The following is a 15,013-nucleotide window of genomic DNA, read 5'->3' as shown; positions in this document are numbered from 1 at the left end:
GTACTGTAAGAAAGATGCATGCAATTCTTAATCTCTGCGTTTCTCTCCCTCCCTCTGCAGGGCAAAGGCATTGAGGAGAGGCAGCAGCTCATCAAGCAACTCCGGGATGAGCTGCGGCTTGAGGAGGCTCGGCTGGTGCTGCTGAAGAAGCTACGGCAGAGCCAGCTCCAGAAAGAGAACGTAGTACAGAAGGTGAACCATCCATTGTAGATCGGGTGGGCTGATTCTATGATTCTCCACGGTGGTTCCTAAACTTTTGTACTAGTATCTCTTTGCACACGTCTACCAGCTCCGGTGAACAAGATAACCATGCTCAGCATGGCTTTCCTCCCTCACTTGTGTGGAGAGGGATGTTATCCTGAAGGGGAGGGAGTCTGCATCCATTAGGATTCCCTCATTTTCAGAAGCCACCACAGTTTTTTTTTTATTTATTTGCTCGGAGTTGAATTTTTTAGAGGAAATGACAGCAAAAGAGGGGAAGGACACTTGTAAAACCAGATGCGAAATAGTAACACTGGAATATCTGCATCTCCGAGGTCTAAACTGAGTGGGCAGCAGGGATAGCCCAGTGGTCAGAGATGCTGCTGGGCATCAAAATGGCTTTTCTCAGATGCATGAATTCTCTGTGGCCCCTTGCCAGGTGGGAGGGCAGCTCCTCCCTTGCTTCAAGAACTGACAGAGAATAATATGTGGCATTTTTTTTTAATGCCAAGTTTGCTTTGCCTCTAGTTTTGGTCCCGAAAGGGTCTGCTCCGGCCACCAGAAATTTTATTCATTTGTTTGTTTATTGCATTTATATGTCACCTTTCTCCCATCCAAGGTGGCTTACAGAAATTTAAAACAAGATTAAATTAATATCTTATATTGCAACCTTATAAAAAATGATTAAGCAATATTATTATTATTATTTTTAAAAACATGGTTAGCACAGTTAAAAGCACATTTAAGACATTATTGCTATTATTTTGTAAAAATAAAATACAGCACACGACATGCGCTACTGCTGCATAATTTAAAATCCAAAGCCTGGTGCGAATAAAAAGGTCTTTACGTACAAGCATAAAGAGAGCAGATATGGGGCCAACTAGACGTCCTAATGTAAGGGTGTTCAACTGTTTAAGTTCTGCATGAACAATTGCACAAGGCTCTTTGTTTTCCTTTCTCCTAGACTCCGGTTGTCCAGAATGCAGCATCTATTGTCCAGCCATCTCCTGCCCATGTTGGACAGCAGGCTCTGTCCAAACTTCCCTCCCGGCCTGGATCTCAGGGGGTTGAGCCCCAAAACCTCCGCACATTACAGGTAAGAGATCTCCACACCGTGGGGTTGTGGCTCCTGACTTTAAACATCTTGTTCTTGGGCTATTGAGACGTATCTATTGTGGTTCTACTGGGAGAGTATTAACTTCCAGATGTTAACAGCTGTTAAAACAATTCAAGTTCTACAATAACTGCAGTTATTGTGCAGACTGCAGTCAATCTCATTCAGATTAAACATAAAAGTCAGATGTTTCAGGAGAATTGCTTCCTATCCATTCCAGAAGTTGGAGATCCCTTGTAAGAGTTCAGTATTTTACTGATGTTATGAAGTAATCATAATAATATAGTTTATTTATATCCCACAGGAACAAAACAAAATAGGCCTGCTAAGATTTCTTGTATATGTGGAAAGCTATTGAGTTATCTACCTGCTCATTCCCTGCCCCACAAAAATGGGTTGTCTCTGACCCATGAATTATCTGTGGTCCTTTTGCCTCATTTGACTCCTGGAGCTAGATGAATTCACGTGTACTTTCTTAATGAAAGTAAAAATAATATGTTATAAATAGAGGTAACAAAGCAGAAGTGTTCTTGGGGTTTTTTTAAACAAAAAAACTAGGTACTAGAGGTAGAGATTACACAGAAAGAGCATGGATAAGTCCCTGCTCTGTTAAAAACAATGAAACAACCAGGAAAGCCTTGCATTAGTTAACGAAAACATTTTGAGAAGGCTCTCTCATGTTCTCACCAAGCGTGCCCAAGAGAAAGCTTTCCCTCGTAGATCCTAGGAGCCGTGCAGGTTTGTATGGGGAGATGCAGTCTTTCAAATAGTCATTTAAAGCACATAATAGAGCAGGCGCATTGCATATCTGAAAGACCATATCTCCACGAATTAGCATTTTCTTTGCATTCAAAAGACCCCAGATTTGTTACGAAGCATCACTAGCCAGGGCTTAGAAAGTTTGGATCTGAAAGCCTTGGAGAGCCCTTACCAGTGTGCATGAAGAGCAAGGAGAGAGGTGAAACAAGGGGTTGACTCCAAATATAGGTATTCATATGAAGTTGCGACAACAGAACGCATTTGTCGCAAGCACTGCTGGGCAAGCATCATGAACTTTCTGCAGCAGCCAGTTAATAGTCAAAGACCTGAGTGGCTGAAAGAAAGCAGCAAAGGGGCCAACCTCGCCCCCAATGGGAGGGAAGCCTCTAGCCACCAAGAAGGCTCATTCTCATGTTCTCTCCAGATTTGCCAGGAATGGTGGTAGAACAGTGAGAAAGCCCTCCCCTGTGGCTCTTAAAATTTAGGGAGGCTGGATGGCCATCTGTCAGGGATGCTTTGATTGAGAGTTCTTGCATGGCAGGGGTTGGACCGGATGGCCCTTGTGGTCTCTTCCAACTCTAGGATTCTAGGATATTGGGAGATACAGTCTTTGAGAATGAGAGAAGTTCAGAATCACCCCGTTGCTTCTCCTGCTGACACAGGCATGCTTTTCCGTTCTGTCTCTTTTGGGTAGGGTCACAGCGTCATCCGATCAGCCAGCAACACGACCCTTCCCCACATGCTTATGTCGCAGCGTGTCATCGCACCAAACCCCACCCAGCTGCAAGGACAGCGCATCCCCCCAAAACCAGGCCTCATCCGCACCACCACTCCGAACATGAGCCCTGCCATCAGCTACCAGCCGGTGAGTAAAACATGATCGGAGGGGCGGACGGACGGGTTGTGTGTTCGAATCTCAGTGGCGGCTACAGAGCAGTAGACCTTGGCTTCTATGGAGATGGTGCGTTGCCCACCTTATTATCTTGTGGTAGGCCAGGATTTGGCAGAAGTGAGATCTGGATCTGTTAGAGCTTGGAGACATTGATGCTAACACATCATCTTTAAATTGTTCACGCTAATTTGTAAATCATTAAGCCATTAAGACGATTTATGAAATTAATTATGTAATTAACTTATTAGTTAAACCATTGAACTGTTGTATTAAAATATCATTTAGAATTATTGGTGAATATGCTCAGTAGCAAATTAAAGCAATGGGAATTGTCAGTCATTGTTTGCAAATAGCGTTGTTGGTGCTTGACAAGTAAAATCATACATTTTAAAAAGGTTGCTGAAAATGGATTAGGAGGAACAAGTAGATGTCTAACACATTATTTCAAAGTTCAGGGATCTGCTTTCAATCCCTGGGTGACTTACTGATCATCAGCTATCGCTTCTGGCTCCCAACAAAATCATTCTCCTTCCCCAGATTGTGTTATCAAAATAAAGGAGGCAGGACTATGAGCATCGTTCATTTCTTATGTTCAGAATCCATTATTGGGTTTAGAATTACATAATTCTAAGCATAATTATTTTGCATCAGGCTCACCTAGGTAGAATCACTCAATTCTTTTCTCTTTCATAGGAAGAGCTCATGAGCCTGAAGTCTCCCCCATTAGTGCCATAGCTAAAAGTTTCAGTTTCGGGAGTAAATAGTTAAGGAACCTTCTTTTGGATATTGATGTGGAAAGGCAGTATGCCAGGATTAGAGCTTGGGAATGTTCCTTTTTTGGTCCACAATTACTTGTTATTAAGTGATTCTGGGAGATGTAGTAATACAGGTAATGTCCCCATGCTGTGGTCAGATTCCTGAGGCTGTCCTTCCCTCTGTTATTAATCCTGGCTGACAGCAAGTCTACAGGGTCTAAGGTAGCCCCTAAATTCATTTTTCCACTCCCAGACATTCCCCCAAACCTAATGATTTTCAACACCCACCTCCCAGAATTCTCCCCGAATGGCCAAAAATGGCAACAAGAAATGGCATGATATATTTTCCAATGTGCATGGTTATGCGGACGCAGCTTGTAAATGGGAGAGGGGTGTCGCAGGGTGAAAATTGACCCCACTCCCTCAATTGCCTTTCCCTGGTCTAAAGCAAAAAGATCTTTGCCATGCTCCTAGTCTTAATCTCTTGACCTGGAACTGACAGGACTTGAGCCTAGGATCTTCAGGGTGCAAATCCAGTGGTCTGTTTGTATGCTGTGGCCCCTCTCCATGCAAATGCGCCCACTGCAGATGGTGAATGCTGTTTGGTTTATGACACTGATCTCATATCACTAAAAACGTTGTTGTTGTTGTTGTTGTTGTTGTTGTTATTATACTGCCCCTCTGTGTAACACAACCGGCTTACAACATTAAAACTTACATTCCCGTATCCTGAAATCCCACCCTATAATACAATTAAACGATTTTTAATTTAAAACATAGCATAAAATAATAGACAAGAAAACAAACAATAACTGCAGCAGAAGTCAGGGTGCAGGTTAGGTCTTTTTGGTGGCCAGGTATCCATTCTGGAAAGGCTTGCCAGAAGAGAGCCATCTTAACACATTTTAAAAATCTGTTCAAGGAGGTAATATGACAGATCTCATCTGGCAGGCTGTTCCATAATCTGGAAGCGGTAGCCGAAAAGGTTCTCAGGGCAATAGCAGACAACCTTGTTTTTATAGGTAGCAGCAAATTCCTCCCAGAATTCCTGAGTGCGTGAGGTGGATTATATGGAAGGAGGCAGTCCCGAAGATAAGTTGGACCCAAGCCATTTAGGGCTTTAAAGGTTATAACCAACACCTTGTACTGGGCCCAGAAACTTATAAGCAGCCGGTGAAGCGATTTCAAAATCGGTGTTATATGGTCTCTTCTAGTTGTACCTGAGACCAGCTGGCTGCCATGTTAAGTACCAATTGGAGTTTCCAAACCAAGCACAAGGGTAACCCCATGTAGAGTGCATTACAGAAATTGAGACAGAAGAAAACTATGCATGTACCACAGTTTCAAGGTCCCTAACTTCCAGTTAAGGACGCAGCTGGTGTATCAGCCAAAGCTGATAACAGGCACTCCTGTCTGTCGCATTTACCTGATTAGTCATTTGGAGCAACAGATCAAGGAGCACCCCCAGACTGCAAACACAATCCTTTGAGGGGAGTGTGACCCCGTCCTGTATCTAACTTCCTCTCTTTTCCTCCCATACATACGCGTTCCTTCTTCAGCAGTCCAGCTCAGCTGTCCCCTGTCAACGCACCACGTCCTCCACCATCTACATGAACCTTGCCTCCCACATCCAGCCGGGCACGGTGAACCGGGTCTCATCGCCACTGCCCAGCCCCAGCGCACTCAATGACGCTGCCAACTCCCAGGCAGCTGCCAAGCTCGCCTTGCGCAAGCAACTGGAAAAGACTCTCCTGGAGATCCCGCCCCCCAAACCTCCCGCCCCGTTGCTCCACTTCCTGCCCAGCGCAGCCAACAGCGAGTTCATCTACATGGTGGGGCTGGAGGAGGTGGTGCAGAGCGTCATCGACAGCCAAGGTAAAAGAGAACAACAAGCAGAACTGACCTCACTGAATACAGAGGGCAGCAGGGGAGGAATGCAGTCCACATGGGAGGCAGGAAAGGCCTGTATTTTGTGAAGCGCCCATGGAGCATCAGAAAATAAAGTATACTTGAAAACACTGCTTATATAGTGGTAGTGCCCTGTTGTATCTGGAATTTCTTAGTCTTCATAATTTGACATTAGTAATGAGTAAACTTGTCCCTGCCAGTTCATATCTCCTACTTCCAAGCAAACTTTCCTGTATAAAATAGTCAATGTGGTAGCAACAAGAAGGCTCACCAGAGATAGGAGATGTGTTGTGGATCTCATTTGAAGAAGGTGATGCTCTTTCATATATGAGCATCTCTAAGCTTTAAATATTTTTCTCATGCCTGGGTAACATACACACACACCTGCCTATATGTCTGCCTGCCTGCCTAGTTATTTCCAAGACAGCCTAGATAACTTGTGTATAATAGTGGTGGGAATGGTGAATTTATGCACACAACTGCCTAAATATTTTTCACACTCAAACATATGCATACCCTTAACCTTGTAAACTCTAGCTAGAGCTGTCTATGCATACTCTATGCTTTAAAGCAGTGATGTCCAAACTCTAGCTCTCCAGAATCCCAGACCATTAGCCAAGATGGCTGAGGCTTCTGGGAGCTGAAGTCCAAAACACCTGGAGGACCAGAGTTTGGACATCACTACTTTAAAGTTAAGATTATATGGGAAGGGCAGATTTTAATGTCATAAAATATAAAGTTTGGGGCATGTTTGGGTTTGGTTTTTTTAATGTTGCACACTGTGAAATGTGAGGCGAACTGAACCATGTTTGCACAGCTTTTGTGCTGAATGCATTATGCTTCAACTAAAGGCAAGGGGTGAGTGTCCTCAGATCTCTAGGGCTTGGAAATTTCAGTGTCATATGCATGCATGTACCCTCCTGCCCAAGAATGGTTCCTATGAGAAGGGATGGCTTTGACTGACTTGTCTTTCCACTTTCTCCACCCCCGTCCCTTGTCCTTGCAGGCAAAGCTTGCGCCTCCCTTTTACGAGTGGAGCCTTTCGTTTGTGCCCAGTGCCGCACGGACTTCACCCCGCACTGGAAGCAGGAGAAGAATGGCAAAATCCTGTGTGAGCAATGCATGACTTCCAACCAGAAGAAGGCACTCAAGGCTGAGCACACTAACCGGCTGAAGAATGCCTTCGTCAAAGCTCTGCAGCAGGAACAGGTGAGCTCCCGGCCGTTCAACAGGATGGGAAGGGAGACGGTAGCTGAGCAGGGACAGAAATGGCCTCTCCTGTTCAGCCTCTGAACTAAGGATGTAAAATCGTCATTGATTTTGTTCTTGCACTGATCAATGAATGATTCCAGAAGTTCTCCCAACATTGGGTGAGATCTTGAGAATTTTGTATATTTTTAAGTGGATTTTTGCAGTCCGAGACTGTTTTTTGCAAAGGTTAGTTTTTCACAAGAAGCATCCGGTTCTGCTATTTAAAAGCATGTGGGTTTTCATTTTTATTTTTATTTTTGTAATATTTATTGAAATTTCCATATGACACCTACACAAACAATATACAAAATACAAAACAATATACATTAAATTGCCCTTGTGGTCTCTTCCAACCCTGTGATTCTAAAACATTTAAAACTGGGCATCCAACACGTGGCGAAATCCCACTGAGAAAACGGTGGTTGACTTATTTTCTCAGTGAGGTCTCTCCATGTCTTGGATTGCCCTTCCCTGTCGAGGATGAGAAAATTCGCAACTATTGCATCCCTGGAGTTTGGAACTTTGGAAACCAGCATTTGAACCCATTGCTATGGCTTCCCCTTCACCATCTCAACCCTTAGAGATCCTGAGAATTGCACTTGTGGGAAACACATGTGAATGCTTTCCTGGAGACCATCCCTTCTCTAAATTGTTTTGCAGCAAAAAGTGATATGAAGGGAGGGGACAGCCAGCGTTGTGGTGAAATTTTTGGGCTGTTGGCTTTTGAGGATGTAGAATCATACATAGAGTTGCAAGAGACCACAAGGGCCATCCAGTCCAACCCTCTGCCATGCAGGAAATCACAATGAAAGCAAAGGATGTATCACAAGTTGCCTTCAGCCACCCTTGGAACAGAAAGAATATTTTGCTTGTGCACGCACACACACACCTTTCCAGACAGTGACTTCTGTGCATACAAGATTGTTGTTTGGTAACAAAACCTTGCAATCTTGCATGCTACTATATATACATACATGATTTTTCTGCATGAGATGTTATGCAAAATTGCCCTGTTTTCAAACAGACTTTACATGGCCGTTTAGAAGCAGTACTTTTGGGTGTGAGAAGTCATGTTTCTCATGCAGAAAAACCACATGTGTTGCTGCTCGGAATAATTTCCCCAGACATTTCAGGATTTGCAAATCTGCGAGGAGGGGAGAAAATGGAAGTATTATTTTTCTTCTATTGGGGGGAAGAATTGTGGAAATTGTTCACCCTTTCTTGCCAGGACAAAATGGTTGGATATTGTGACTGTTGTCTTCCTCCAATCCTTGCAGGAGATAGAGCAGCGGCTGCAACAGCAGGCAGCCTTGTCTCCCACCACGGCTCCTGCCAGCGTGTCCAGCGTCAGCAAACAGGAGAGCATCATGCGACACCACACACTCCGCCAGGTAAGGTGCACCAAGAGGCTTTGCCTACCCCATCCTTTGCTGTAGTTCATGCGATGAAACACTCCTGCCACTTTCCACAATCACCTGTATTTAGCTAAGCCTAATTTGCCATCTTAAATTGGTTACAACTAGGGAGTGATTGTTGTTGTTATGAGCCTTCATGTTGACTCTGATTTGTTTCTTTGTTATTGTGTGCCTTCAAGTCACTTCTGACTTAGGACAACCCTAAGATGAACCTGTCATGGGGTTTTCTTGGCACGATTTGTTATGAGGTTTGCCCATGCCTTCCTCTGAGGACAAGAGCATGAGACTTGCCTAAGGTCACCCAGTGGGTGTCATGGCCAAGCTGGGAATCGAACCCTGGTCTCCCAAGTTGTAGTCCAACACTCAAACCGCTGTGCCATGCTGGTTCCCCTCTCTGATTTATGGCAACCCTATTTTCAGGTTGTCTTGTCAAGATTTCTTCAGAGGAGTTTAGCATTGCCTTTCTCTGTGGTTTGCCCAAGGTCACCAGCAGATTTCTATGACTATGCCATGCTGGCTCTCAGCTTATTCTTGTCACTTTATAACAGGGGTGGGCAGCCTTATGCTGCGTTCACCCATTTTTTTGTACCCCAAGGCCTACCAGTTTCAAGAAGAGAAATGTTATTATTAATGGATGGAGGGTTGCACTTCAGAAAGTGCAGTTTGCCTTTAAACCTTAGCAGTGGGGTAAACCTATACAGAAGAATAAGTGAGGGGGATGTTAAAACTAGAGATAGACATCAAGCCATTTCAGGTTCACATGGGAATATTGTGGCTCTGATGGGTCCAGGTGTGTGTGGAAAACTGGAAAAGAAACATGAAAAGGAGTCCAAATTTGTGCCTAAACTTATATGTGGTATAGTCAGTTTCTCCGACACCTGCTTCTGCTGCTCAGTTACAAGACTTGTTTTCTCTCCTCTGCTTGCAGGCACCACAACCCCAGAACACCCTGCAGCGCGGCATCCCCACTTCGGCCCGCTCCATGCTATCCAACTTTGCACAGGCCCCACAGCTTTCTGTCGCAAGTGGCCTCCTTGGCATGCCAGGTAAAACTGGGACAGAATGGGGAAGGCATCAAGAATAGGGGAACAACACCGATTTCCTAAACACTGTGAACAACACTATATTATATACTCATGTATAAGTCTAGAAATTTTAGTCAAAAAAATTGACCCCAGAAATCTGAGTCGACTTATCCATGGGTCAGTACACCCATAAAAACTGTACCTTAACTCTCTTAAAAATAGAAACCCCTTTCATCCATCCATCGTTCAGTGTGAACAGTTATTACTCCCGCAAATTTGTAAGTTCTTTGGCATTATCTTCCTTTAGATCCTTTGTTATATGACCCTAAGTCTTATCCTCGTCTTTTTCACAAGTCATATCAAAATCCATAATTTGGGCCCCCAAACCTGCCCTCGACTTCTACATGAGGTCGACTTATAGTTGAGTGTGTACAGTAACTGCTTAGTTTAGAAACAAGGGAACTAAATGGAGATGCAGTCAAGATGGATAAAAGTACAGTCGGCCCTTCTTATACATGGATTTTTGTACACGGATTCAAGCATCCACGGTTTGAAAATGTTAAAAACAAAAGTATAAATTTCAAATATCAAACCTTGATTATCAATTTTTTATAAGGGACACCATTTTGCTATTTAATGGGACGTGAGCACCCACGGATTTTGTTATCCACGGGGGATCTTGGAACCAAACCCCAGCGTATAACAAGGGTCCACTGTATTTGTAATAACAATTATAATTAATAAAAATATATATATTTTAAAATAGAATTGGCTACCATGAGGCAATAGATAAACAATGAATTAATGAATTTATTACGGCACATGGCCAGCACCAAAATACAGCAAAATTACAAAAAATGTAACATCAGGTGTACTACTGTAGCACAAATATATATACGTTCTACTCCAACGGAGATGTATTTCCTCTATATATCCAAGTAGGAGGGGAGAATGCCCACAGTCCCATCCCCCATAATATAAATAAACAATAACCAGAAGGAGAGAGGTGTATGGTTCTTGCCTGTTTAAAGCCCATCCACCTCCAAGCTGGGATATGATAATTTATTGCTTTTTGTCTTTTTAATGTCCTTTCCAGGTGTCAACATTGCCTACCTGAACGCGGGGATCGGGGGCCACAAAGCATCAAGCCTGGCAGACCGGCAGCGGGAGTACCTTTTAGATATGATCCCGCCACGCTCTATATCGCAATCCATCAGCGGGCAAAAATAACGCCAGCTGTGCCCTCCCCTTTCCCCTCCCTGTGACCTCTGGACCCCCCCCCCCCATGTCCGTCGCATGCAGTGCCTGTTCTGGTGCCTACCATATGTGGAGGAAAAGACAAAAAAAAAGAAGAAAAAAGTCAAAAAAAGAAGAAAACAAAACACACAAAAAAAAGAGACAAGAACATTTCAAAAAAACCTTCAGCAACCTGCTCTCTTCTGAAAGACGTCTTTCTCTCTCGTCTCTCTTCTCATCTCTGGATTTTGTTAGCAGCGAGAGTTCCCCCCTTAACCAACCTCCTCCCCATTGCCCCGATTCTGCCCGAGGTCAGAATGTGTCTGCTTTGGACCCTGCACTATACACACGTTAACGCTTGTTTTATGCTCCTCTTTATTTTTAATTTTGCGAATTTGTAACGACGGCGCGTAGAATTTTTAATGGTTGTGTTCTTCTTTTTATTCATGTTTTATTTTCCTCCGTTGGCTTAAAAGAGATGGTTAAAAACAATCTTTTTTTTTTTGGTTTAAGAATCTTCCTAAAAAAAACTTTTCAAAGGCTCTTAACTCCTCCCAAACGGTCCGCTGTTTGGGGGCTTTGGCAGAAGCGGTCTAGAGGTGCTTCCCCGCAGGAAGGGGGACAGGGAAGCCACCCCCATGGGTGTGGCTGAGTATGGAAAAGTCACAACGCCGGTGGTTAGCTGCACCCAGAGAGTCAGGCTCGGTGTGGTGCCCGCCCTAACCACTGCTGGGGTCGGTAAAGGGTGCCATCCTGCCCTTTTGTCCCAGATTCCTATAGGAAGGGCTGCCGACTGGAATCGAAGGGCCCATTCTGCTCTAATGCAGTACCGCCGCTGATCCAGGCACCATCTGCGGTCTTGGAAATGGACGTATTGATGGCAAAAGATGAACCGCGCAGTGTGGGCTTTCCGGTGCTCGTTTCCTTCATTGTCTTCTTTGCCGTCCGTTTTTCCGCAGCTGTAACCCTGTCCCACCTCCATAGCATTAAACCCCACCTGATCCAAAGGAACCACAGCCATCGCAACAGCACCCCCATGAGTCTTTCTGCAACAAATCGGGAGGCTGTCTCTCTGCTCTCCATCTGTCTACTGTTCCAGTCTCTGACACATGTGTCCACCTTCCAGCAGAGGGACCCATCTGGAGATGCTTGCTCACCACATCAGTCTGCCCTTCCGAAACATAGACCATCTCTTTTCAACATCAGATGACTGCCATAGAGATGATGCAGGGAGGCTGCCGCCCCCAAGAAGTCTGGCTGAGAAACAGGAGGCCCAGTCAGTGCCATCAGATTTGCCGCTGTCTTTGCTTGTAAGAGGAGAAAGTACCTCTGCGCTCAGACCTGGAAGCCTTCTCCTAACACCACATGTTTGCTAGTGGAGAGTGAATGGCTTTGTCACCTCCAAGGACTTTGCAAGGTTTAGTATCACCACCATGCACTTTTGCCTTCAACCAAGCTCCCGTTTTCTCCATCACTGTTAACAGTTCTCCAGGGTGAAATGTGGGTTCAGAGGAACAGGGTGGACCTTCTCCTTTTGAGGTTCCCTTCCCAGGTTAGCTTTTTGTTTTTCCCCTCCGCTAACACTCCCTCTTTCCCCTTCCAACGCAACAGCCAGACACCGCTGTGGCCTCAGATTCCCTTGGAAACTCCCAGGAGATCCCCTTCCCACCCCACTAATCTCTTCAGGGCCTGTGTTGTTTCTTTGTGCCCACTCCGTTCACACTCACCATCTCTTCCATCCCTCTCCATCACTGAGCACTTACAAATAAACTGGAGGTGGGTGGAAGAGCGCATGTGTTTTTGGAAGGGGGCACTATTTGGTGAGGGCACTGGGTGCTTTGTAAAAGCTGGGAACAGATGAGCAGCACTTATGTGTGTCAATGTGTTCATGGACAAACATAAATATATAATACACATGCACACACATATATGTGTTACCTATCCTTTGCCTGAATCTGTCCTACCCAGGTTTGCATTCTCTAAAATGTTTTGGGGGGGGAGTTCACTCCTGTTGCTTTTGGCTCCCTGGCGAACCTGGGGGTGCCGCTGTGGCTTCCTTTATCTAAGGCTATATTGAGTTTTAAGTCTGCTCCTAATCCTCGAGAGCACCTTCCTCCTCAATTAAACCCTCTCCCTTTGTACCTTCTCTCTGAACTTTAATCTTCCCCCCTCCATCACCAAAAAACCAAGTGCCATTGTCCTTCCCTCCCCTAGAGCCCCTCCCCGTCCCCTTTAGAAATCAGGCGTTCTCAAGAGTCCCAATGCACCTTCCTTTATGGGTTGAGATTAGCGTTTAGGGGAGGGGGTTGGCGGTGTTGGTAATTTCCCCCTCCCCTTTACGATGGTGGTGGTGATGATTATGATGATGATGATAATGATGATATTAAAAAATGTGCAATATTTTTGCCCCCTTGTCGTAAATGGCTCCGGGCACAGGCTTGAATGGCAAACATTCAACGGTAGCAAATCGGACACGGTTTTTTCCGGCTTTTGGAGGACAGGGGTTGACCATGCAGAACTTCTGCCTCCGTTGCTTTCTGTCAGGTGGGTGGATTTTTTAAGACGTATGGGTGAAACCTGTGCACCACCCTCCCACCCCCATAGGGATCTTGTGGCACATTGGTCAGTCGGTGTCGGGCTTGTTCTCTGTCCCTCCCACCTTGCTTCCCTTTCCCCATGCAGGTGTTGTTTAGACGGCCGCATCCCAAACCAGTCTCTGGTCCTCAATCCATCACCTTAGGTATTATCGGGACCCCCCTTTAGAAGCAACCATGTTAGCAAAGAGGAGTTGGCCAAGTCTTAGAAGTCACCCCAAGCTACCACCTTTGGGAGTTACTCATCCCTTTGGCTTTCTGGAGGCAACAGGGACATACCATGAAATCGACAGGTTTTCCCATCAAGTGTCCCCAGCTGGAAGATCCCTTCTGTTGGGATCTTCTGGGGAGCAGTTGTAATTTCTTTTACTACCCTTTTATCCTTTGTGCGGAGAGTGTCAGGAGGAGAGGAGGGAGAGAGTAGCCCCGGAGTAAAAGTATTCTTTAATCCATGGGAAGGGTGTCTTTTTCTCCCTACTTCATCAGGAACAGCAGGACTTTGACTGCGATGTCCCCCAAAACCTCCTTATTTTACTCACTCGTCCCAGTTGAGTTCCCTGTCCCTGGTTTTCTCAACAAGGAAGGCATCTTTTTCCACTCCCGCTCTTTTCTTCTCTCTCTCTCTCTCTCTCGTTCTCTCTTTTGCATTTTTTGGGATGTGATATAGAAAAATCATCCTGTTAAATAATTTCATCTTTGTTTTTTGTTTTTTTAAGGTACAGAATTAAGGGTTTCCTTTCCTGGCTTCTTTAACAGCCTTTCTTTTACAGCTTAGATATAGATGCTTTGTGGTTGATGCCGTTTTATTTTCTTATTTTCAACAACAACAAACCAACCAACCCTTGTATTTTCTTCAGGAAAATTAGAAAGTGTAACTCGCCTCGCGCCCCTCGGCCTCCGTTTCCCCGAACCCCTTTTTATTTTTCTCCCCCATTCTTCCGACCCCTTTCCTCGCCTCCCCGAACCCCCCCCCCATGAAGATACCTTCTTCGCTTAACAAAATATTTGCTGCCGAAAACATTATAACAAGGACTCTTTTTGTTGTATATAAGCTATTTCTTGACACATTTAAAGAAAAAAAACCGAGAAAAAAAAACTGAAACAAAACTTTAAAAATAATAATAATAAACCAAGAGGGGAGGAGGGACACCCCCTTTCCTCCCCCCATGACAAAAAAAAATGGAAATTGTACATTGTGTAGAGAAAAACAAAACAAAACGACAAAAAAGAAACAAGACAGCTTAGCCATGAATATTGTGAAAAAGTTGTTAACGTCCTTTTGTAGTGTGAACTTTTTTGGTGTATGACATTAAAATGTGCAAAAGGTGGGCTTCCTGGGAATTTGGGGGGGGCAGAGAGGTTCAAGGAGGGGGTCGTGCAGCTCACAGCACACTCCAACCCAGCCATGCGCCCTCCCCAAAGAACCGAAAACGGATTCAGCCATCGTCTTTCCTCCCCCCGTAAAAGGTGCCTTGTCTTCCTCTTGAATACAAAATCAGAAGTCCACCAGCAAAGAGATACACACACACACACAACCTTGGTGAAACCTGGAGATATATGCTTTCTCTTCCGGCTTCTTCCAGCACCAGTTAGGGTTCAAAAGAGCTTTCTCTGCCCTCCCGCTTTCCAGTTTTCCAGATGGGGCAAAGGGACGGCGGAGCGAAAACAGTATTCGTGTCCACCCTTCCTATTAAACTGTAAATAATATTTGCACTGTAGCTTTTTTGTGGGTTTTTTCAGGCAATGTGTGCCCATGTTCTAGAAGAGTTTATTCCTGACTTTTCGCCGGTATCTATGGCTGGCATCTACAGAGAATGCAGGCATGGGAGAGAGTTGGGTATATATACTGTTGCTTGAGAA

At 44.8% G+C, this 15,013-nt stretch overlaps 1 protein-coding gene across 4 annotated transcripts in view; it reads left to right on the top strand.

Annotated features, from left to right (window-relative positions):
• The window catches only part of GATAD2B (GATA zinc finger domain containing 2B), a 68,438-nt gene extending 53,453 nt beyond the window's left edge, over positions 1-14,985 (top strand). For 3 of the 4 annotated variants that reach the window (XM_042440226.1, XM_042440227.1, XM_042440228.1), the window contains exons 4-11: positions 61-192; positions 1,169-1,300; positions 2,772-2,942; positions 5,284-5,599; positions 6,639-6,841; positions 8,161-8,274; positions 9,227-9,344; positions 10,420-14,985. In XM_042440226.1, the coding sequence (XP_042296160.1) occupies positions 61-192; positions 1,169-1,300; positions 2,772-2,942; positions 5,284-5,599; positions 6,639-6,841; positions 8,161-8,274; positions 9,227-9,344; positions 10,420-10,553 (1,320 nt within the window). In that variant the 3' untranslated portion in view covers positions 10,554-14,985. The remainder of the gene's footprint in view (positions 1-60; positions 193-1,168; positions 1,301-2,771; positions 2,943-5,283; positions 5,600-6,638; positions 6,842-8,160; positions 8,275-9,226; positions 9,345-10,419) is intronic. The other variant, XM_042440229.1, reaches the window with a different exon arrangement.
• Positions 14,986-15,013: the final 28 nt, after the last annotated feature.

The sequence above is a fragment of the Sceloporus undulatus genome, chromosome 9 (assembly GCF_019175285.1).
Source record: "Sceloporus undulatus isolate JIND9_A2432 ecotype Alabama chromosome 9, SceUnd_v1.1, whole genome shotgun sequence".
NCBI classification, from domain to species: domain Eukaryota; kingdom Metazoa; phylum Chordata; class Lepidosauria; order Squamata; family Phrynosomatidae; genus Sceloporus; species Sceloporus undulatus.
This window is presented reverse-complemented; position numbering and strand designations above follow the sequence as displayed.